This window comes from Trichomycterus rosablanca, chromosome 8 (assembly GCF_030014385.1).
Source record: "Trichomycterus rosablanca isolate fTriRos1 chromosome 8, fTriRos1.hap1, whole genome shotgun sequence".
NCBI lineage: Eukaryota > Metazoa > Chordata > Actinopteri > Siluriformes > Trichomycteridae > Trichomycterus > Trichomycterus rosablanca.
This window is the reverse complement of record NC_085995.1, coordinates 6,891,512-6,917,014: the sequence shown is the minus strand read 5'-3', so window position 1 is coordinate 6,917,014 and position 25,503 is coordinate 6,891,512. Positions and strand designations below refer to the sequence as shown.

Here is a 25,503-nt window from a genome sequence, read left to right as displayed (position 1 = left end):
ACTGTGCCTGAGCTCCACACCAATACTGTATGCTATTCCTTTTTTTTACATTTTATTTTTAATTCTGAATATTGCACTTCTGAGGGAAGTAAAGCTAGAATTTCAAAATGTAGCTTTGAGATGCTGCATTAAAAATAACCATAACAAAGTGACACAGGGTTTTACTTTAGCTGTAACTTTGCCACAGGCAATCTTTCTGCAAAATTCCTCGGAGACTGCTTTCATAAAATATAAATGAGTTAAATTCTGGTTTCCCTTTTAAGAGAAGAAATCTCTGGTATCCTCTTGAAAGCAACAGTTTTAAATCAATCTTACTCCACTCTCCTCTGCTCCAGCTAAAAAAAAAAAGAAAAGGAAAAAAGAAGACACAGTCGCGGTGCCTGGATATTATGTAATCTGTATGTGTTCTTCATATGTATACACATTACGCTGGGGAATCAGATGACTGAACTTGCTTTAAGAAAAAACTCACTTCAGTGAATTTATAAAACCGGGGTTGGGATCCGTCCTGCACAGATTAACACGTGGGACTCAGTACACAGTAGCAGGCAAGAAGTCCCTGGGTGCGATCCCCAGGTGGGGCGGTCCGGGTCCTTTCTGTGTGGAGTTTGCATGTTCTCACCGTGTCTGCGTGGGTTTCCTCCAGGAGCTCCGGTTTCCTCTCACAGTCCAAAGACGTGCAAGTGAGGTGAACTGGAGATACTAAATTGTCCAGGACTGTATTTGATATAACCTTGTGAACTGATGAACCTTGTGTAATGAGTAACTTTCATTCCTGTCATGAATATAACCAAAATCCTAATAAACGAACAAACAAACAAAAACAGTAGCAGATTTTAAATACACGTTCTTTTAATTACTTCTGTAACTTTTTGGGTGACTGAAAGAATCACAATGAAATAGAAGCAGCTGGATCTTCTCTGACACCCTTAAAGTCAATGTCAATGTAACATCACCTTGTATTACAGCATGCCTGAACTTTGGTGCTTTTTGGATTCCACGTAATCATCCACACAAATTTATTTTTAGCTTAAGCTTATAGTTTAGTTTTTTCCCTGACTTTGGCAAACAGACTGTACTCAGTTCCTAATGGCATTTGTTTTACAGATTACAGTTGCTTCTTCTTCTTTTTCTTAATTCACAGCTGTGTTGCTGGGAGCATTTGCCTGCTCCCAAATTATCCAGTGATTTTTTTTTAAATAGCTAGAGTTGGTTTTCTTTTCCATATTAAATTTTGGGGTGATTTGCATATATTAGTTTCTAACAGTTATTAGACCTGGTCTCAAATGTGCCTGTCTGAAGAGCTGCTGTTTCGAGCTGTTTGTAGATCTGGTAACTCTGATCATAACAGCACAGCCTTAAAATAATGTTCTAGTAACTTATTTTAGGTTATCTATCTTGTTCTCTCTTATGTACATTTGTTCGGCAAGTAAGGTCTTGGCAGTGGATGTAACAATTTTATAGTCCATATGCTGGGTGTTTATGAATTACTAATGAGGAAAGAGCACAAACACGACAGTGCAGAAAAAAGAAATACACTGATAGTGAGGCTCATTACAGATTCTGTTTAATTTAAACATTAAACATGCCTGTGTCTTTTGGTACATGCAGTTATGTTTTTGTTAGTGTTATGATTTGTTTACTAAAATAAAATAAAATCTTTACAATATTGATTACAATGAATTGATCTGTTAATTTTCATGTTTTGTATTTATTAATGTGATAAAATGAAAGCATTTGAAAACTATTTTTGGAAACTTATTTATTGGGTTGTCTTTTGCAACCCTAAAGCTTATGTAACTCATATCTGGCAACCCTGATTATACTGGCACTTATGATGCTTACAGCATAAAACAGAAGCTGGAAAATTTCTTCTTTTCTTTTCTATTTGCTCCCAATCAAGCCGTCTTCATTTTACCCCAGTGAAATCTTGCCTCCGACCAAAGAGGACTTAAACAATCAAGTGCCACCTCTGACATTCACCTCACCTGTCTTTTCACCTGCCTATGTTGGAATCTCTTAGACAGCTAAGGCGCTAGGTGCTCCAGATCATCTATGTGCACAGATCCATCCATCTAAGTGCACTGTTTTTACATTTTACATGTCCATAGTAGCCAGACAGATGCATTGTTTTTTACGTTTGACCTGTTTTTGAATTTGATTTTGGATCTTTCAATAAAAAATCTGTACTTGCACCAAAAACCATTACCTGAGTAACATTTTCTTGTTCTATGTTTGTACTTTTACATTCTTTTTACAGTGTCCTGCTGGCAGGCAAGCTGATGTAACATGGTGACTGGTAACCCAATTTCAGTCAGAAGGAACAAGACCATGGCTGATGCTGGTGATGACAGTTCAACAAAAACAATGCTTGCCACTCTGGGGAACCTAGAAGAGCCATAAAGCTAAGTACAAGAAGTGGCTGATGATTCCAAATGAAAAGAGTGACACTGAACCCTCTCTGTAATTGAGAAAACAGCTGTAAGGACTCACAGGAGAGGATGAGAGGAAAAGTCTCCCTCAGCTCGAGACGTGTCATTGCATTTGGAAGTGGAGAGGAGGAGTGAGGATGTGGAAAGAGGGTGTGAGAGAGTATGTAGGATGCTGATCCCAGCATTTTGCACAAACATAAATATGAAACAGTTTAGAGGTGGAGAAAGAAGAAGATTATTAGGATAAACTGAGAAAGACACAAAGCATTAGGTGCTACAATTACCACAAAGCTGAGTAAGGATGTGTGTCGGTGTGGGGATTTGTCTGTCGTCGATCGTCACATCTGTATTGCTAAGTCAGAGCCAGATGTGCACTGGTATTTTGCCAGACATGGCTGTGTTGTTGTACTGCTGGGTGCTCATAAGTAACGTGAGAATTATCAGAACTAGCACAAACACTATCATATGAAATAAATAGCTTATACAATAAAAAAAAAAAAGAGAGAGACCGACAGGACTAGCAAGCATGCAATGTACCCTGTAAAAGTTTTTGTCTCGAGGACTAGTTTACTGGTTATTAAATTGTATGGGTTTGATGCCTAAAGATCCTATCAAATTTTAGTGGGTTTGTCTAACAATTGACTAACCAGTTGATGGGTTGTCTGTACAAGAAGTCGACTATTTGATGATAAATGCTGGATCTGGATGTCTAAACTACTGGTCGACCAATCAGATAGTTGTCCTAATAACAAGTCAACAAGTTCTAAGTAGATTGTTTAAATAACCCCATATGGACCACAGTTGTAGCCTAGCGATTGAGGTGCAGGACTAGTAATCAGAAGGTCACTGGTTTAAGCCCCACCACTGCCAGGTTGCTGCTGTGGGGCCCTCGAGCAAGGCCCTTAACACTCAACTGCTCAGACTAAATGCCGAAAATGTAAATGTAAATATGACAAGATGCCTATTCAGCATGTTGCCTAATTGAGTAATTGACTAGTTGATGAATAGTCTGAATAAAAAAATAAGCTAGTTAGTAGGCTTTCCAAATGATTAGCCAAATGTTTAATGGTTAGTGGTTGTCTTAACCATTTGTTGGGTTGTTTGGATGACTATTTGTCTAAAAATCCTTGAATATTTACTAAGTCGCCCGAAGAAGACATCGATTAATACAATTAACTAGTTGATTTTTCAGTGGGTTGTCTAAACAACTTTTTGACCATTGTATGGGTTAACTGATAAAACTATCAAGTGAGTTGTCCATATAAAGTAGGGTTGTCTAAATAAGTATTTAACTTAGAGGTGGCAAGTAAACTAGCTGTTACATCTTGTAAACCACTGTGGAACCAGATTGTACAGAAAGAGTAAGATGCATTGTTCGTGTTGCCTGGGTCGCATAAATAATCATGGACAAAATATGGGTTGCCTGAAAAAAAGTTAAAAAAAAAAAAACCCTGGTCTACATAACAACTGAGAAGTAATTGAAATGAGAAGCATTCAGAGGCATTTACTCATACATTCATTGTCTGTTTTACCATCGCTTTATCATGGTCAGGGTCACATTGGTTTGCCTGCAATGGCATCTTTCTCTAATGCTGGAACCCACACTGAGGTAACACTCTACCTCAATCCAACTCTGAGGTCTATGTTGAGTTTATTCTGGGCCCCAAGGGTTTAAATTACCCATCATTATGCTGTATCAGGCTCATTAGAGAAGCATTTGACATTTGAAGAGGCTGTGAGAGGTGGTCTGATTGGTCAATCAGATGGCATGACATGGAATCTGTATCAGCAGGAGGAGTTGACTAATGCTAAAGGTTTCTGTAACTTCTACAGCCCTAGTGCTGAATAGTGCTTCATAATGCATGTGTAGTTTGTTCCATTTATTATTTGTTTTATATGTTTAGATAAGGTTTACATAAAGGGAATACACACTCACCAAGCACTTTATTCAGTATACTAATCTGTCTACTTATTAACTACTCTTACCATACAGATTAGCCTTCTTGAATGGGAGACAAAAGTGTCTCATAGATAGTTATTACTTTTTTCACATGGCGGGGTTGATATTCTTTGTCACAGGATGAGTTTAACAGCATATGCATGGAAAGGAAGACAATGCGGTCCCAATGAGGTCCTTACAGATAACCAAACACTTACCTTTCGAGGAGCTTTTTGGAGCTGAAAAGGCCTTGATCATAGACAGATGACTGGTGCGTCCGCTAGCACGTCATCCTGTTCTTTTTTTATTCCTGCTGCACTATAACAGCTCGGAGGATAAAATACATTTCACGATGTGGTATGCATTATAATTTTTAAACCACATGACACAGTTTTGCTTAAATATACACAGAAAGCATTCCTGAGCTTTCAATCAGAGTTTCTTGCTACACCTGGGGAACATTTAAAAGTGTAGCTGGGACCCAGCTCTGTGTTGAGTCTCTTTCTCTCTTGCTGACTCCCTTGCTAGTTGCTCTTCAGCTTTTGTTTCTCAGTCGGAAGTCAGTCGGTAAACTGTAGGATTCTTTTCAGTTGCCACTGGCATCTTCAGTTTCACTGATGCCATGGCAACTTCCTGAGATCTTAGTCGCTACCTGTGCTGATGTCTGCTCGCTCTCTGTGTACTGGTTGTGACATGCCAGTGAACTGAATATCTGGCTGAGTTGCATCCAAGTGCTGGAGTACCCTGGTATTGGTCATATATTGTGGTTGCCTTCCTTCCTTTTATCTTGGGTGGTCAGGAATCCAGTAGTTCTGTCCCCGAACTCTAATTGTCCCTGGTTTAGTTTGGTTTTATCTTTCTGTTGGATTTGCAGTTTTGTTTGAGGGATTTCGTTTACAATTTGCTAAGGTTTATGATTTCCTTTCTCTAGTTTTGTTATTTTATTTTTTTTATGTATTATCATTTTTCTTTCCTGTATTTCATGTTCAAGACTCCTGTGATTGGGTTCATAGCATCTTAGGTGCAGGTTTACATCTGGCACATCTGTCATGACATGCTCCATCCCATTACAGACACATTAAGTTTTAATTAAAGATTGAATTTATTGTTGGAAAAGGGCACTAGATAAGCCAGTTAAGGAAAATACTGAAACCGTTTCAAAAATTAAAAATGAAATAAAATAAAAAGTTGCGGACAAAAAGACATGAATCGGCTGCTCAGGTGGTGCAGCGTTAAAAACACACGCTGGAACCAGAGCTGGGATCTCGAATACATCGTATCGAATCTCAGCTCTGCCTGCCGGCTAGGCTGAGCGGCCACATGAACCACGATTGGCCTGTTGTTCAGATATGGGTGGGATTAAGCCGAATGGGCCCTCTCTCACGACTGGTGCAATTACGACCTCTGCTGGCTGATTGATGGCACCTGCACAGAGATGAGAAAAGAGTGCTCTCAGGGTGTGTCTCTCCATACACAATGCTGAGCTGCACTGCACTCGTCAAAGTGTAGGTGATAAGATGCATACTGGATGCTGCCCACGTGTCGGAGGGGACGTGGGTTAGCTTCGTTCTCCTCAGTCAGAGCAGGGATCGGCATTGGTGGAGAGGAAGCATGACGCAATCGGGCAATTGGACTCGCTAAAAAGGAGAAAAAGGGGAGAAAATGCATAAACAAAAAAATATATATATATATAAAAAAGACATGAGTCAAGGTTTCCAACTAACTAGATTGGGTTCAGTCATATTGGTGCTTAGCTACAGCGCTGTTGTACAACTTTATTGTCCCAGATTCAATCTTTACTTCCTATTATTGTGTGTAGAGTTTGGTATGTTAGCTGTGTATGTGTGAATGGAATATACTGGGATGGAGTTTTGCCTTCTGCCCATTGCCTTTGAGATATGTTCTGTGTAACTTTGACCCTGATCAGAATAAAGCAGTTACTGAGATGAATGAAACATTGAATAATGAAAGACTTGGGTGAACAATTGAGGAAAAACGTGGACCAGGCTGCCCTACAAAAGAAAAGGATGGACGTGGTGGTGGAGAGTTAGGGGTGAGATGAAAAAGCAATTCAGACAAAAAGACATGAATCAAGGTTTTCCAGTGGATTTCATTTTTCCACTTGCTTTTTGATGTGAAAGGGAATATATGGGCAAAAGTACGTGGACACCTGACCATGAGATTGGTCAACATCATACTTTACAACCAATAATAAGGCAGCAATCACACATTATCAATTTGTGATGACTGGCTGCATTGACGGGTCAGCTTTCTCCAGCGCTCTCCGTTTCGTTGTATCAGACTGGACCCTGATAATTCAATCCACATCATTATGATCTTTATTCAGCTTATTCATGTCTTCCTCCACAAGTTCCTTATCACATGCCCAACTTGCAAAACTTGATGTGGTTCAGTAGCTCAATTTCTGTTCTGGCCTTCATGTAAACTTGCTCAGTGGTCATCATCTTCCTTCATGGAATGCACGTGCCCTCAAAAGCCTGAATGTATCTTTCTTCCTCTTTCTTCAGTGTCCAGGCTTCACATCTATACATGGCTACAGGCCAGACCAAGACTTTCAGTCGTAGCTTGGTGACGGTGCTAATTGATTTGTTTATCCATATCCTTGTCAATTTGACCATCATCGCCATGCTGATTGCTATTCTTCACTTCACTTTATCAGCACATTCTGCAGTATTTGATGCTCTTCTTTCCCAATATAAGGTGTCCACTTGTTCCAATCTTCTCCCTTCCACCATAATCTCCAGTACTCCTTTAGAGTCCATCATTACTTTAGCTTTTGAGTTTGATGAATGAAAGTAACCATACACTTGTGTGAACCCAGGATGAAAACTTAGTGACAAGATTAAAGAGGAATGCCGTAACAGAGAGAGGTCAGCATGCTAAATTTAGAACCAACTGTGACACTCTAAAGGTCATGTGCTGTCATTAATGACATCGTAAGACTGGTGTTGTCCTGCTTTAAAGTTTAGTCCCCACCTACAGTTACTATCTGTGTGAAGCTTGGATGTTTTCTTATATTTGATGTGTTTTTGACTTGAGACCGGTGTTGTCAAGATTTACCCCAGATTAATGTGATCATAGCTAGAGCAGTAGGTTCTGCAAAGCCACTTGGCTCCTGGGGCCTGGGTTTTATCCTTGTCATCTGTCACTGTCTGCAAGGGTTTTGCATGTTCTCCCTGTGTTTTTATTAGTTTTCTTTAGCTGCTTAAAAAATAAATCAGCTTTCATAAATTGCTCCTATGTCTGAGTGTATGAGTGATGTGATACCCTGTAAAACATTGTTAGTTAAGTATAACAGTAGTAATAAAGGGATAATAATAGTATTATTATTAATATAGATTAGAACCAATATATACATATAGGTATAAATATAAGAACGAAAATAAAAAAGAGAAATATGTAGGCTTGAATATGGCGGTGAAAATGTGTGTCTCAGTTTGAGTTTAGTTTGATTAAGTTTAACGTCCCCCTGTCATGTGGTGTTAAACAGTCTGACTGCCTGGATTACAAAAGACTTTCTCAGCCTGTCTGTTGAGTTAATTGATCGACAAACTGTCCAGAGCTGTCCAGGGTCACAAGTTGTTAGTAAAAAGATATGAATGAATGACCACTATGAAGCTGTTTTTAAAACAGAATAATTCAATGAACTAATGAATGACCTAAGTAAACAAATGATGAATGATTATTTTTTTACTATTTGTGAGGCTATGATATAAAATTAGTGTGGAACTTTGGTTACAATAATATTACTGCACAGATGTAGTGCTGGCTCTGTTAGTGTTGCTGACGTACAACTCCATGGTCCTAGTTTTAATTCCTACTGCATGTGTGTGAGTTAAGTACATTTTTCTCATATATTTCAAGCTCTCAAAATCAATGGCAGTAGATTTACTGAATATACTGAATAACCCATAAGTGTAAATGCGTAAGTGAATGAGCGAGTGTGTGATGCGCTGTCATATGCTTTTATTTTACTCAGTGTTTCTGGATTATCTCCAGTCCTACTGCAAACTCCACCAGGAGGTGAATGAATAAATAAAGATACTTGAATAAATAAATGAATGAAGGTTACATATATTCTAAGGGCGTGTTCATTTTTATACCCATGACTCAGACAGATATCACACGCAAACACACATGCACACACACACACACACACACACTTAAAACCAGTTTGCATCAGCGTGTCATCCACCAGTTACTAGCAAGTGCTCTGAATTACATCTCAGTGGAGACCCCAGAGTGGTTCTTCAAAGCAAACATTTGTATTTGATGAGGATGAACATTCACTGAATCACTGTCACAGGCTTTAAGCACTGATATGCCTAAGATATGAACCTGTGTTCTGCACAGTCCAGACTAAATCTGATAAGGGCTTAATATGTAAACATCTCATCTAACATATTGCTTTCGGTGTTCCTCCTTTTGTCGTGACACCTCTTCCTGCGCAGGACATGTCAGGGCGGTAGGTGGTGTGTTGTCACTGGTCGACTCAGAAGGGCAGGGTGTTAATTGCAAGGACTAACACTCCGGTGTGGGTGTCCAGCTTTCACACAACACACCGGTCCCGAGACACATGAAAGATCATTAGGGTCCCTTATTAGATCCAGGGTGTAGTGTTAAAAGCGTGTCTGAGAAGCGTGTCCTGTCACCGTCAAACGCACCACGCCACATAATGCACCTGCACCACACGGCCACTCCACACCTTTTAATTGGGCCTCCGAAATAGATCCGACCCTATGGGGAATTGTGTCACCTCAGAAATACCACTTCACATCAACTGATATTTACATACATTTTACTACATAGCAAAGCCACAAGTAAAAAAATACATCCCCAAAAAGTAATGAGTTTAACCTGATACCAACAGACAGGTTTACAAAGTGGCAAAAACACGGCTTTACATTAAATAAAACATAGTATATATGATTAAAAATATACATGATAAAATTGTCTTGTTTTTGACTAAAGACGAAGAAAAGGGGAAATGTTTCTTTTCTTCTTGAGTGTCTACAATATGTAAAGCTTGATTCAGTAACTGGGCTGTAAAGACAACGTAAATAACAAATATATCTTCATTTATTATAAACTAAGCATATGTTTAATTAACATGCATTATTAATAAAACATGACAGGAAACGTATCGTTAACCCATACATACTTTTAGCATTTAGTATGGCTCTTAAAGCACACAGAAATTCTATTATTCTTCATCAGATTCAGAGCAAAGGCCCTTCAGGCGATGCAGCTAAGGAGGCAGCTGTTTAAGGAGACAGAATAAACTTGACAAAGTGTTAAATACCGTGCACTCAGCAGCCCCTTATTGTAATTGAGCCCAAGGGTAAGTTCCTTCAAATGGGCCTGTGTTCGCTGCCACTCAATCTCACTGCCTGGTACCAATTTATTTATTTATTTATTTATTTATTTTTAATACAGCACTAAATGTGTACTGGATTAGAAAGTGAAGACATGGGAAGTGTGTAGAGAACACACATGATCAGTTACTTTTTTGTTAGTAAAATGTGACGAGTTTATACACTAATTAGCGTCTTTGAGTATCTTGAAAAGCGCTATATAAATAAAATGTATTATTATTATTATTATTATTAATTAAAATGATGTATATAACGTGCATGAATATTATACCAGCAGGGTTTCCAGGTTTAATCTGAGTAGCACCTTCTCTTTAATAAAACTCTAAACAGTTCAGCAGAAAGCACAAAGTGTGCAGTCTATAGCTAAATCCTTATATGAGCTTCACTGCTGAAAAAGTCAAAAGTTTAAGTCTTGACATTTTAATGATTTATGCAAATATTCTCTTCTTTGACCAGAGTAAAATGTATATATTTCTTCTACTTTTAAATAACTGAAAATAACAATTGAACTCTCTCATATCATTACTGTATGTTTAATATATTTAGCTATTTTATTTTATTTACTTTTTATATTTTCATTTACAATTAACATTGCCAGTCCAAATAAATTAACTCCATTTCCAACTGAACGTTATAATTAATGACTTAATTTTAAAGGAATTCTGCAAAATTTGGCTTCATGCATAACTTGGAGATAAACAAATCACAAGGTTTAAATACCAAAATTTTAACATTAATCTATAAAGACATCAATCTATTAGTTAACTAATTTAACAGATGCAGACGAACACAAGATAGGAAAGATAAGATTAAATTAATTACTTATTACTGCTCAGATGTTGAGCCTACATATTGTTTCACTTTGCTTGTATGTAATTGTGTAAATGAATACTGTGTCGATAAAGCTATTTCATTTTAAAGTATTTTGCATTCTGAGGTGTTTCTTTTCCAAGTATTCTTGATCCTTTTCAATCCGACGGGTGTTTACAGAAAATCTGAGGATCAACTGTTCTGTTTGCAGCTGAAAAAAAAACCTATAAATCTTGTGTAGCTGATCTTGGTGTATTAGGCCTGAAATAAACAATAGCTGGTGCTGAGGATCTTTCTGTTGGAGGGCAACTCCGCTAGCCTGTATTTACTTGCTGTGCTCGGCTAAGACACCAGATGTAGTAAATCACTAATTAGGAATTAGTAGGGCTGTAAAATCAGACAGTATTTAGACCCCGTCAAAGAGTATGTATATGTTGCAAATGTAAATTTTAACTAGATCCTAAATTTTAACTAGGTCCAAAACCTACGCTGCTAACTGCTAACTGAGATTTTTCACCTCACCTACCATTTACTCAGTACCATGTACTGACCAACACTGGCTCTAGTCTTGGCTCCCTTAATTACTTTTTAGATTAAAAAATGTCTTTCTATCAGAACCAGCTTTAAGTTCTTCAGCAATTTGAGCTACAGTAGCTCGTCTGTTGGATCGGACCACACGGGCCAGCCTTCGCTCCCAACGTGCATCAGTGAGCCTTGGCTGCCCATGACCCTGTCGCCGGTTTACCACTGTTCCTTCCTTGAACCACTTTTGATAGATACTGACCACTGCAGACCGGGAACACCCCACAAGAGCTGCAGTTTTGGAGATGCTCAGACCCAGTCGTCTAGCCATCACAATTTGGCCCTTGTCAAACTTGCTCAAATCCTTATGCTCACCCATTTTTCCTACTTCTAACATCAACTCTAAGGATGAAATGTTCACTTGCTGCGTAATATAGCCCACCCACTAACAGGTGCCATGATGAAGAGATAATCAGTGTTATTCACTTCACCTGTCAGTGGTCATAATGTTATGCCTGGTCGGTGTATGTGGTTAGCTCTACGGTTTGCCAGGCCACTAAAGTGGGTGCTGCTATTATATTTATATACATTTTTAATTTATTGATGTTTAACCACTCTTGTGTGTTCCAGTCTGATATCAGAAAATTATATTAGCAAAGACAAAACATTTACATTTAGACAAACACACCTACAGGGTTACTACATATCTGTTCTCATTGGTTGACTTTATAAATTCTGTAAAGAAGTGAGTGGATTTATGACTGGAGAAAACAGTAAGAGAAAAAGGAGACATGAGTGAGAAAGAGAGTCAGAGAGAGTCAGGGAGAGTGCATTTAATCTCAGAGTCATTTATTTTTAATACCCGCCAGCTTCCTTGTTCTGTCTTTGATCTTTGCCTGCCTGGACTTATTGCGATACACAGACAGAGCAGAGAATCAACAGAATAAAATGATGAATGAACAGTGTGGCATGACAGCTAATTTTACATCAAAACACCAACTGTGAGAAGTAACAAATGAGGGAGAGATTAAGAGAAGAACCAACTCAAGCACACGGTCCTTAATAAAGTGCATCAGAGGACAAAAAAATACTTAATAACGGACATGAAGCCGATCATGACCGCAGGGGTTGAGGCCTTTCGTTATATCACTCCACAACAAGAAGTGCAGCTCTGAGAATAAAAAAATCAGACACTTAGACTGTTGTAGTAAAAAACAAATACTTCACAAGTCAGCTGGTTAGCATAGCTGGTTAGCTGGATAACCAGGCTCATGAATCTAATCCACCTTCCATGTACCAGCATTCACACTTGCAGACATTTACTCTATAATTATAGTCATGTTATCATGTCATCATAATCAGATAAGCAGTAAGTAGCTATGAGTCCCTGTCCTCATAAGATAGCATGTAACACTTAAACATACAAGCTATATTCCAGAAGTCCCTACCCTCCAAAAAAAGAGACAATTAAAAGAAAGAAAAAAAAGCAATTGTTTATCAAATGACCAAAGTTTGGTCAACAGCTCAGCTCAGTTTAAGAATATATGCTATGTAATAGCTTTCTTTCAGGGGTTTGGGGGGTTGGGGGGGGGGGGACTAAGCAGCAGAGTAACAGATCAGATGTGATTAATGCAGAAGGCCAGGCTCTTTTACCCATATTGAAGGCCCGTGTATATACAGGCCCAGACATGCTTCTGATCAGTAGGGTGGTCAGCACATTTCATTCACTACACTCCTCCAAGCAGTCTTGCTTCTTAGCCACCTGACAAGTTTTGAGTGCAGCTTTAGCTGAGAAAGCAACGCTCAATTTTCATTTGCACTTATAGAGAAGTGTGTGTGGGGTGGGGGGTGTCTGACACATCCAGATTAGCAAATGAGAAGTCAAGTCAATATTCCTTCAGTGTATAGAATGATAGTAATTTACTTTTTAAATGCATTTCCTTTAAATTATAGAGAATGAAGAACTATTAAGTACCACCTGATTTTAAAGTAATATAAAAGGCCTCATAGTAAGAAAATACACTTAAGTTTTAATCTCAGCTCTGCTGTCAGCCGGACGGGCACCTACACAGACGTGATTTGCTATGTCTGAGGGTGTGCAGGCAGAAAAGAGTCATCATTACTGCTGCATTTGCGGCCTCTGCTGGCTGGTAGATGGCGCCTGCACATGTCAAAGGGAGTGTGTGACAGGTACCACCCCTCTAGGGTCAGGCTAGGGGGTAATTGGATACAACTAGATTGGTAGTAATGGAAAAAAATTAAATAAATAAACACTGTAGTGGAAATGTTTGATTTTGTGCTTAGTATAATCTGAATATTAGTATTATGCTGCTCGTGTATTAAATCCTCATAGTCATATCGTTGCTTGAGAAAGTGTGGCTGGAGTGAAAAGTACAGAGATAAGCAACATGTCTGTCGTCAAGTTGTTGCAAGATGTTATAAGCAGATAAGAAACAGAAGTTGCCATAGAATGCTTTACACCCAAGCTTTAGAGGAATTGCTGAAACTGTACTGTGACTAGTGCAGTATAAAAGGAGGCTTGTATATGTACACCGACCAGCCATAACATTAAAACCACCTCCTTGTTTCTACACACACTGTCCATTTTATCAGCTCCACTTACCATATAGAAGCACTTTGTAGTTCTACAATTACTGACTGAAGTCCATCTGTTTCTCTACATGCTTTGTTAGCTGGCTTTCATGCTGTTCTTCAATGGTCAGGACTCTCCCAGGACCACTACAGAGCAGGTATTATTTGGGTGGTGGATCATTCTCAGCACTACAGTGACACTGACATGGTGGTGGTGTGTTAGTGTGTGTTGTGCTGGTATGAGTGGATCAGACACAGCAGCGCTGATGCAGTTTTTAAACACCTCACTGTCACTGCTGGACTGAGAATAGTCCACCAACCCAAATATCCAGCCAACAGCGCCCCGTGGGCAGTGTCCAGTAACCACTGATGAAGTTCTCAAAGATGACCAACTCAAACAGCAGCAATAGATGAGCGATCGTCTCTGACTTTACATCTACAAGGTGGACCAACTAGGCAGCAGCGCTGCTGTGTCTGATCCACTCATACCAGCACAACACACACTAACACACCACCACCATGTCAGTGTCACTGCAGTGCTGAGAATGATCCACCACCTAAATAATACCTGCTCTGTGGTGGACCATTGAAGAACAGGGTGAAAGCAGGCTAAAAAAGTATGTAGAGAAACAGATAGACTACAGTCAGTAATTGTAGAACTACAAAGTGCTTCTATATGGTAAGTGAAGCTGATAAAATGAACAGTGAGTGTAGAAACAAGGAGGTGGTTTTAATGTTATGGCTGATCAGTGTATATGACTGTATATGCCTATTAGCAATGAATGTGGCTGAAACATGTGAACAAAAATACAGTTTTACTTTTGGCCCTATAGTGTTTTTACCATTGGCTTTTAAGACTGTTTCTCTGTGTTAATTGCCTCTTGTTGCTTTGAAATCTCACACATCAAAGTGCTAATTGTCAGTGCTAACTCTTTTATAGCTGATGCATGCCGATAATTGGCAATCTACCAAATATAACTTACAAGGTTTAGTCGCTTAAAAATCTCTTTCCATATGATGTTTCTGATATTTTGGTCTTGTGGGTTGTAGTATGAGAAAAAAAGATGAATGCCAAGGTGACATCTGAGTGCCATTACCTTTAGCTTCTGGACACTCTTAGTCACCTGTGGCAACACTAACTGCAGAAGCATGTGCAATAGATAAAACTATGAACACATCAAGTGACTATGAATATCTTCCTCACTATCTATTGGGCCCTGTCCCATTCACTGAAACTTCAGGGTCCATCACGGTCACATGGCTGAGCCCTGTGTCGTCTGTCAGAGAAAATGCTTTCAGGAAAGAGAGAAGAAAGATGAAGTGTATTTTTCGGTAGTTCCATTTGTGCGGTGAAAAAAGGGTTCAACTCTAATCGATGGAATTGAGTCAAAATCCGGTTTGGGCTACAGGATCAATGAGCACTAAGGCGAATGAGGTCGCAGTGATGCCACCTTTTAAAGCTTCACATCAACTCACCCGATCAATTAAGGCAGACTCATTACAACACCGTATTAAGGTGTGCTCTGTTTCACACAGCTCTGTCTCATTTCTTCTGATTTATTTCCAAATTTCCTTTATTTTTTCTGTCACAAGGTGAAGTGGTTACATTTTCTCATTAGTGAGACCAGGAATAGGGCACGCTGGAGGGAAAAGTATAACGCAGTGTAAAGGCAGTGCCCCCTATGGCCATTCCCTTAACCATAAGGATTGGTGATCCTAAAAGCAAAACTTATTAAAGCCTCTTTCACACTTAAGACCTGGTAAATACTGGCTCTGCTTTACTGGTAATGTTCCAGCTTTGTGTCATTCACACATACAGGCCTCATGTCTTTATTTCCCAGAATGCATCATTTCACATGTAAAAGAGAGATTTTTGAGCTAAATACTCTTTGTTTCACTAAATGCCACCTTGTCCGAGTGATGCATGAGTGATTTATTCAGAAATCATTTTGCATTACAGACTATTGACAGACTAATGTGACTGACAGCTGACAGATTATTTATATATGAATCTTTCCAGCTCGAAGGACATCTCACTAATTCGAATTGGTTTAACACTGTTTAACGATATCATTACAAAAGTAGCTTTGTATTCTATTAAAAACTCATAATTTTTATGTATCTGGTAATGTGCAGCACATAAAAATTCTAACATCTACCTAGTCAGCTACCGCAGTTAAAAAAAACTTTATCTAAGGGTGTCCTGATTCTTGGTATCAGGGTCAATACTTGCCTGAAATGCTAAACTGATATAAATTTGGTATTGACATATTTTTCAGTCAAGTCTTGAAATATTTTTTTTATCATATGATTATTAATAACGCACAATAAATAATATGACAATGTAAAAATGCTTAAAACATAAGTGTAATATAATGTATTTATTTAGCCCTCCAGTTTTTCAAACATCTGCTGAGCATGCCTAGAACTGAAGGTAGCACTAAGAGAACCAAGACCAAAAATGAACTCCTACTCCTAGGGAGGGGGCGAGGTTACATTTGGATCAATTACAGAAAAGTAAATAGATAATAAGTGAACGAAAATGGTAATTTGAAACATACTGACTGTAAAATGAGTTCAGTCAGTGATGAAATAAGATGTAGTAGTGAGTTTCTAGACATTATGCTCAACATGGCTACAGTCACCACAGATTTCTATAATATCTGACAGGCCATCTAAAAAGGCTACGATGGAATGTCAACCTTAACATACTGTATCATGTGACGGTAATGCATGGCAGACTCAACATGTGATGGCACTTCATAGCATGGCTGTCCAAACATAATCTAAAGTATTAATGATCCATATGTGAAAATGTGTGAACCATAAATGAATGATCCTTTAGGCTGATTCCATTAAGGGTCGCTACAACGTTCCACATATTTACATTTTTTAGGCAGATGCTGTTTCTGATGCAACCCTGTGATTTATAAGGGCTTGGAATCAGCACTAAAGACGCACTAATGTGTTTCCCTAACAATGGCTAGGTTCACAGAACATCGAACCCCCAGGACTGTCACCAGCAGCTTGGCTTTTACAATTAAACCAAAAAATGTACCCCTGTTTTTTTACTATGCCCCTCACTTTTCCATCTTAGTGCAAAACACTGCTTTTGATTTTAGCATACAGATGTTATTTGCATGTCCTAATTATTAAGCCCAAATTTTTCAGATTTGCTAATACAGATGTTTTTAGGTAAACAGCACATTATGCCTGGTAAAACGTACCCAGCTGATTTGTTGCCTGTATTATGTTTAATTGGTGCTACTTTACTGTGCATTTGCAGTGCCAATGTTGTAAATCACCTGCCTCGGCAAATGTCCTATAAAGTAATGCATCGGCTGTTGTTTACACATGAGAAGCGTCAGTACGGTGACTCGGTGGGCAGCAATGTCATCTCATAGCAAGTAGGTTCTGGGTTTGAATTCCAGGTGAAGCGGTGCAGGTCCTTTCTGTGTGGAGTTTGCATGTTCTCCCCGTGTCTGAGTAAATTTCCTCCCACAATCCAATGACATGTACGTTAGGTAAATTGGAGATACAAAAGTGTCAGTGATAGTGACAATAAAATTGAACTGAAGGGCGCCCAGGTGGCGCAGCGGGATATTCCGCTGACGCACCAGCACCGAGTTTCTGAACCTCCCGGTTCGAGGCTCGGTGTTGCCACCGGTCGGCTGGGCGCCATCTGGCGGGCATAATTGGCAGTGCCTGCAGGGTGGGGGACCGGACTATATGTGGGTGGGTGGGTCTTCATGCGCTGTGTAAGGACCCTGATTTGCAGAAGAGACGCCCGTGCAGAATGCACGGACGAGAAGAGGAGGGCTGTACACGTGTAAAGAAGGCGTGGGGCAGCGGCGTGCTCTCCTTGGATGCAGGTCTGGTGTGCCTGTTAGCAGCGGAAGACAGATTGGAAGCGCTAAAAATTGGGAGAAAAATCGGGGAGAAAATTCGAAAAAAAAATAAAAAATAAAAAATAACTTTGAACTGAAAATTGAACTGATAATACATGTGTAACCAGTAACTACCTGTCCTGTCATGAATGTAACCAAAGTGTAAAACAATCAAAGCAGGGGTCGATTTGGGCAATTCCAACAGCAGTATATTCTGAATTCTTACTCTGTGATTCATTCAGATTGAACCCCTTTTGTGCTAAATACCAGTTAATGTGCAGATTAGTGGAGGGATGTTTTTGACGAAACAGGTTTTTGGACAAATCCAGATGCCAGAATTAAAAAGTAGAGAAGGAATCTTTTTCTGTGCTCTTTTTGTGCTGTCATAGATCAATCTTAAATTGGATGAAAATCAACCAATTAAAGTCTAGGAAAACTCATATATTAACTTTGCTTTAACAATTATAGAACTGTCAATATGTCCAGGCTTCCTCTTGCATTTCATGCTCATAAATATTTCAGGACAGGTAAATTACTAAAACAGACACAGACCCGTCCCAATCTGGCCTGTGAATGAGAGGGACCTCTAAATGAGAAGTGAAACCGAGAAACAGGTGACAGCTAATCGGCGGCATCTAGTAGCAGGATGTCTGATAAGAACAGGTGACACATTCAGGGCAGCACTTGGTTCAATGAAAGGTGTCTAAGGAAACCCAAGAGGCTGCTTAGAGATTGCTTTACATAGCCTTCCTGTAGCATGTATAGAGCTCAGAGATTAGTTCAGTGTGTAGACAGATTACACAAGAGGTGGAACAGGCCTGCAGGCAGTGTATATTTTAAACTTTTACTATTCAACACATTGTAATGTGGCAGTTTGGCAACTGAGATATGAACAGGGTGTCAAATGAGGTGTTACACCTTTTCCGGACATAAATACCTGGGTTGTAAAATGCCTAGTCTAGACAATTATATAATTTTTATATGATTTTATTTACTCCTTTGTGTAATAATATGAACCAGCATACATAGCTAGGATTATGAAATATATAGCCTTGGTAAAAAGGGATTTAAATCAATTTGGTTTTCTAAAAACGATGGTAATTTGCTAGGTCTTATTAACTTGTTGTTGAAAGTTCTATAACATTTACTAATAAATAGGTACATATACACACATTACATGGAACAGTAACATCTCTGCAAATGTTGGAAAAAAGGTACCTGTTTAAAAGATCAGATGTAATCCAAAAACACAGTGCAACACAGGTGAGACTGTTCACAGACAACCAAGCAAAACACTGGGCTCAGAGGTGTGCTGTTCCAGAAAGAACCTCCTGTTCCAGATTCAGCACCTTAAAACTCATCTAAATGTTATTGGTGATTACACTGGATAATGCAGAGCATGGGGTTATCAGCATTAAAGCCCATGCCAATATAAACTGTACTTGATTACGGGAAGCATCACCACTGTTTCAGCAGCTTGATAGCAGAAATGATTTGGAAGTTCATGGAACAGCATCTGGACAAGTTTACTTTCAGCATAGGGTGACCTGGGTAGATTAATGCACCACATTAATGCCAGTGGTTTTGGTATGTGATGTCCAACTAGCTCATAGTCAGGTGTTCACAGACTTTTTTGCCATTTTTCTGTTAAATAGCTTAGAGGAGGTGGCATGTACCCACATAAACTGCAAATCATTAGAATCAGGAAACTCTCCTCTTGTGAATCACAAAACCACTGGGCTCTAAACTGACAGTAAATAAATTGACACAAGAAATCAGCACAATTGTCATTTTTGTGCACGATTGTACCCAGCTGTGATTCAATAAAATGAAAGTTAAAGTTCGCTGATTGACCTGATTGGCGGTATTATGGGCTGGACGGGCGTCTACACAGACATGGTTGGATTTTTTTTAGGGTGGACTGAATAAACTGAGGTTCTGCCAAGTGTGTTCTTGCCTTGCACCCAGTTTTTCCCTGCGGAACTGGACACACCGCTACTCTGACCAGGATAAAGCGATGATAAAAATGAAATGAATAAAAAAGTATGATTTACCTTTATGGTCTAGCACGTTCACTGATTGTCTCTAAGCAACAACAATTACTATGGTGAAAACATTTACTAAAGAGGCTAAACTTAGAAATGAAATTAATGTAGCTGTCACTAAACTACCTTTATCATAATTGCCACTATACACAGACTGAATAATTTCTTGACAATGTTGTCATGGTTTAGAATTGATTGTTAAGTTGCCAACATTGTTAGAATGTTGTTAAGTTTAGAATTGAGGAAAATGATAAATAAGTTGAGCTTCTGAACAGGTGCCAAAAAAGCGCTTAATACTCAAAAGTGTGAAACAAAGACAAACAAAACTATTAATAGAGATACTGAGATTAAGTTATGATGTTTAAGCAACGCTAGATGATCCTTAAACTGAAGACGTCTGTTGAACTACATAATGGTCCCTAAGGAGTCTGATCTTTGAGAGGCTTCTCAAGCTTGTCTGTTAATATTGTGTGTGTGTGTGTGTGTGTGTACTTAAGCATGGCGTGAACTTACCTCCTTGTCTAGAGTACTCGTCTGCTTCGTGGTGTACTATGTTGGCCACACAGGCTCCGTATGGCAAACGTGCCTCCTGTTCAAATGCTTTAAGAGTCTCGCTGGATCTGAAGGATTTCTGTGTGGGCACATCAAGGGTTGAAGTGGTAAACTGGAGCTCTTTGGCACAATGGCCACGAGTCAAAGAGCGATGTCTACGCTCCCTCAGGTCCATGGCTGCTGTAGAAGCTGTTGAAGGTGAAGCACTTAGTAAAATGTCTGCTCCCTCACCTGTCAAACACAAAACACAAGTACATATTCAGTGATCTTAACAAAAAAGATTAATTTAAAGCCTGTGGGACAATTTTTGCACTCTATTACATGGTACCATAGTACAATATGTTTTATATTCAAATACTTAACTATCTGTGCCATGCCTAATGTGTTGTGGTCCGTTTCCAATTGTGGTGGCATTATTCAATAGATGCTGAGAGCAAATACACAGTGGTAGCCTAGTGGGTAGGGCTTTGGGCTATGCATGCAGCCACTGTTGGGCCCCTGAGCAAGGCCCATAACCCTTTTGGCTTCAGGGGCGCCATACAACCGCTGACCCTGCGCTCTGACCCCAGCTTCCAAACAAGCTATGATGAAAGAATTTAGTTGTACTGTACATCTGTATATGTATATATGACAAATAAATGCATTCTATTATTTATTTTAATTATTTTGCAGTCCTTTTTTTAATTATTTTGCAGTCCTCCCCACACACACACACACCACTGCTTTGCTGCGACTGGTACCCCATGTACTGCATCATCTGTAAAATTGTCTTGAAAATGTTTTATGTTTAAATGCTAGACTGAAGTTCTCATTGCACTCCCATGTCTAATCACACACTGATGCGAGCTTACACCCTGTCAGATGACCAAAAGCAGTTCTCAAAGTTTTTCCAACTTTTTAAAAGCTCTGTCACAGAAGTAAAGTGAATAAAATCTATCGCAGTTAGGTTTTAAATATGGAGCGCAAATTGTCTCACGTCTATATTTTCTAAAGATTCTGTGACAACTTCATTTGACCATTCAACAGTCTACAATGTGTGATGTCGGGCAGACAATAGAGGCGAGACGCATGCATAACATCAGTGAAATCTTTACTAGGCTCTTCCTAGGAACCATAGTCATAATCCGAAGCTAGAGTCAGGTAACTGATGCAACAGTCTGTTACACCAGGCCGCCAATCATGTCTGTGTAGAAACCTGGCCAGTGCTATTGTAAACAAGATTGGTCATGTCTGGGTGGGGGGACTTGCTGGACCCGTCATGACCCTGACCCTAAGCTAGAAGAAGTCTAGGGAATAAAATAATTAGATATTTGCCCCTATTTGGTTTAACTGGTAGTTTCTTAATGACATCTGTCCTTAATCTCTCAAGACTAAGAGGGTCTTTTAACACATTCACAAATTCTAAAATCATTTATACATTTGAACAGGACTTATGTCAGGAGATTAGCTTTGCCCTGCAAGCATTTTTATTTTTTGGCTGCTTGATTAGGGTTGTCTTGTTGAAGCATCAATCTTCTTTCCAAATGTTAAACAGTCTATATGTGCACCTAAAAATCTACTAGAAGTTGTGTACTTCTGTGGTAAGCCATTCCCAAAACTGCTGTGAGCATCGTGGCTTGTTGTGTCGGGTTTACATATTCACTGGTACTCAGAAACTGGTGGCAAAACAGAGGAAGGTAAAGGAAATGACTTGAGGGCATAGTCTGTCCCTCTTTCATTACTGGCGGAGGAAGAGTGGAAAGTCAGAAAAGCATTTCAAATTACAGCATAATCCCACATTTATAAAACTGTGTGTGGGGGGTGGTTTTGATTTAACCAAATTTATCCAAGAACAGTGATATTAATACTAATATAACTGGTTTACCAACACACCACCACTCATACACCGGGGGCAGTCGTGTCCTATTATTGACAAAGTGTCAGCAAGCATAAGTCCTCTATAGCCAGAAGTCATAAAGCTGTCAAGTGCTGAAGTACCTGAGGGTAATTAGACAGTAATTAAAAGTAGACCATTAGAGCTGTAGACAGCAGGCATCAGCATTACGGGTGGTTCAAACCCACATGCACATGCAACCACAGCCACAAACACTATTCTTGGCTGTTCATGACCCTTCCAGCATATTATGACAGAAAACTGAACTCAAATTAATGTCATTCTCTGTTAGTGATTGACATTAAAATATAAACACATGAAAAAACACTATAAATATTCATGTAATCATACATTTATGAGCCAAATCATTAGTACCACTTGACTAACAAGGACTAACAATCTAACAACTAACAATCTAACAATCCCAACAACACTGCTGCACCATAATGAACATACTCTGGTCAGTGGTTGCTCTCTGGTGGGCCCACTGAATTGGTTAATATGGTAAAGGAAAGGTTTACAGAGCACAGTGTACACAGCAACAAAGAATAGCAGTCAGTAATTCTACATTCACAAAATGTATCTGCGCAGTAGGTGTAGCTTATAAAATAATTGGTGAATGGAAGTACCAGATAGGTGTACCTAATAAAGTGCTCAGTGAGTGTATGCTGAGATTCATACAAGAGGAAATAGCCTCACATGGCTAAATGCTCAAAAATAAGCGAGGGGGATCGTACCAACAATCTTTAGGGTACTTAATAGTTATCATTGACACACAAAGTTAAGTCTTTACCTTTAACAACTGTCTATTTAGTTTGATTGGCAGCTAAAAGCCTCCCACAGTTCTGATAAATAAAAGCTTTAGGCTATCAGACATTCATTTTGCCTCTCACAGAAACACCTCTGAGAAAGCATAATGCAGCCTGAACGCTGCATCAGGGCAGCTAAAACAGTGTGGTGGTAAGACGGTAAGATAATGTAAAAGGCGAGAAGAAGAAACAGGTCAGCGCACACTTAAACCCCAGAATAACCAGGTCACTCCTTCAATTCCTTCTAGACAGAAAGGAAAGAAAAAGCCGGAGGGTGTGGAGCAGAATGGAGCAATCCTGCATGCTCTCTTATTCCGCTGATCCAGCTCCGTCCTCCACAAACCTCTACACGGCCCAGGAGAGAAGGAGGGAGGGAGGGAGGGATGCTGAAATTCAGGACAGCCGATCAATCATTGAGCTCCCACACATGAAAGCTGCAAGGTTAATGGTGACTGGCTGCTGGCATGGTGAATGCACAGGCACAACACATCACTTCCTACATCTGCTGGCCTAATGTGTGGGATTAAATCTAAAGAGTATAAGATCATTCTAAGATTGCATTTTACAAGAAGAAGTGAACAATGTATATATTAATTCCAAGTAGAATAAAAGGCAGTAATTAAAACATTGCAAAATTTGTACTTGAAGCTAGACTCAACTCATCAGCAAGGTCACAACATGTCTTTGATGTAAAGCATTGGAAAGACTAAACTGCTACCGTGCCGACTGCTGCATCATGTAAAGAAAATTCAAGTTTCAAAGACACTGATAAGTGGTGCCCAACCTGAAAGTGCATTAGTCACTGAAACAAAACAAACCAAAAGCCACAGTTTATAAATTTGGTGTAAAAAGACTCCAGTGGCCTGCACAGACCCATGATCTCAATCCGACTAAACAAGCTTGGGATGAACTGCAAGCCAGACTCTTTCCAATATTAGTGCCAGACCTCACAAATGATTTTTTTAACTGAACAGGCACAAATTCCCACAGACAAATAAAGAAAAGTGGAGGCTGTTATAGCGAAAAATAAGGATTGGGTGGACCATGATTATGACCACGTTTTTGGCACGGTCAGGCGTCTACATACTTATGACCATATGGTGTATGCCAGGCAGGAACAAATAGCACCATTAAAGAGGAACAGTGGTCACATGTGAAAGCTTACTGACAGGGATAAACAACACTTTACAGGACAGACCCGTAAGCACTGGAAAATGTAAAACGGTCAGATGAGTCAACTTTTACCCTCTGTCTTATGTCTGATTTGAAATAAACTGATTCTTACTGTTTCATGCAACCCTGAACTGTTTAATTCAACTTTAAATTAGAACCACAACATTGTAAGAAAAATATTTTTAATAGCAATCCCACATTTATTAATGCTGGAAACACTTACTGTATTTTTGTAGCACTTTAATAACCTTTAATGCGCCCTTGGTTGAAGCAATAAAGTATCATTAACCCACCTCCTTTTTTATTTTCTCAAGTCTCTAATGACAGCCAGAGCCAGAGCAGTCTTGTTTAAAATTAAAATACACTTTATTAAACAAAATATTGCATGTGAATAAACTGTCAATCTTCAGTCATTTAGTATTTACTATCAATACTATCAAGAAAGTTTGCTTCTTATCATGTAAAAGATGTAAACACTGTGGTAAGCAGCAATATGCGACCAGCATTGTAGTGAATGAAACACAAACCACTTTGTGGATAGAGCTTTGGGCTATCAATTGAAAAGTTGAGAGTTCGAATCCCAGCTCTGCCATGCAGCCACTGTTGGGCCCTTGATCAAGGCCCTTAACCCTCTCTGCTCCAGAGGTGCCGTATGATGGCTGACCCTGCGCTCTGACCCCAGCTTCCAAATAAGCTGGGATAAGCGAAAAAGGAATTTAGTTCTACTGTACACCTGTATATGTATACAGTATATAACAAATAAAGGTATTGTATTCTACTCTATTCCATTATCATGTAATAACAGTCTAAGGGTGATGATTTACCCAACCTCAGTGTGCATTTGCTAGTTTTGTTTATAGAGAGCTTGTGTATAAAAAATATGAGGCTTTTGTATGGTCATTGGTACCTCAGGTTACTTAAAGTTTTATTTAAAGTAATGCAGGGTACAGGTGGTCATGCAAGAAAAGTATTACCCACACAATCAGCCACGGCATTTTATCTACAGTGATAAGAGTGAGTAGTGCCTGCCAGGTTTTCGTCAGTCCTTTTTACCCAGCATTACCAGTAAACATGAGCGCAAACAAGCAGAAACAAACCTAGCAATCCTAGACTTGAGACATAGATTCTGTTAAAACAAGTAAACTCTGAACATGACCGTCTTCATCAAATTTAATGACAACCTACAAGTGCAACATGAGCAGCACATCAACGATAAAATCATTATGTCCGAGTTTAAAATCTTTCCATCATGTTGGCCCTAATACAATATATGATTTAAAGTTTGAACTGATTTTTTTTAATCAATCAGCGTACAGAGCTCGTCATTGTAAACAGTGCAGCTCAACAATAAACATGATTGTGTTGGTCCTCTTTGGCACTGTAAAATTACAGCTTTGCTGGGGACAATTTCCAGCAGGGGAAACGATTTTGTTACATTGCTGATGGATATGCTATGAGGTTGTGCTCGGAATC

At 39.2% G+C, this 25,503-nt stretch overlaps 1 protein-coding gene across 2 annotated transcripts in view; it reads right to left on the bottom strand.

Moving 5' to 3' along the window:
* The window catches only part of tenm2a (teneurin transmembrane protein 2a), a 403,035-nt gene that overhangs the window by 309,658 nt on the left and 67,874 nt on the right, over positions 1-25,503 (bottom strand). Inside the window, exon 2 of one of the 2 annotated variants that reach the window (XM_063000418.1) lies at positions 20,137-20,406. In XM_063000418.1, the coding sequence (XP_062856488.1) occupies positions 20,137-20,350 (214 nt within the window). In that variant the 5' untranslated portion in view covers positions 20,351-20,406. Of the gene's footprint in view, positions 1-20,136; positions 20,407-25,503 lie in introns of those variants that run through there. The other variant, XM_063000419.1, reaches the window with a different exon arrangement.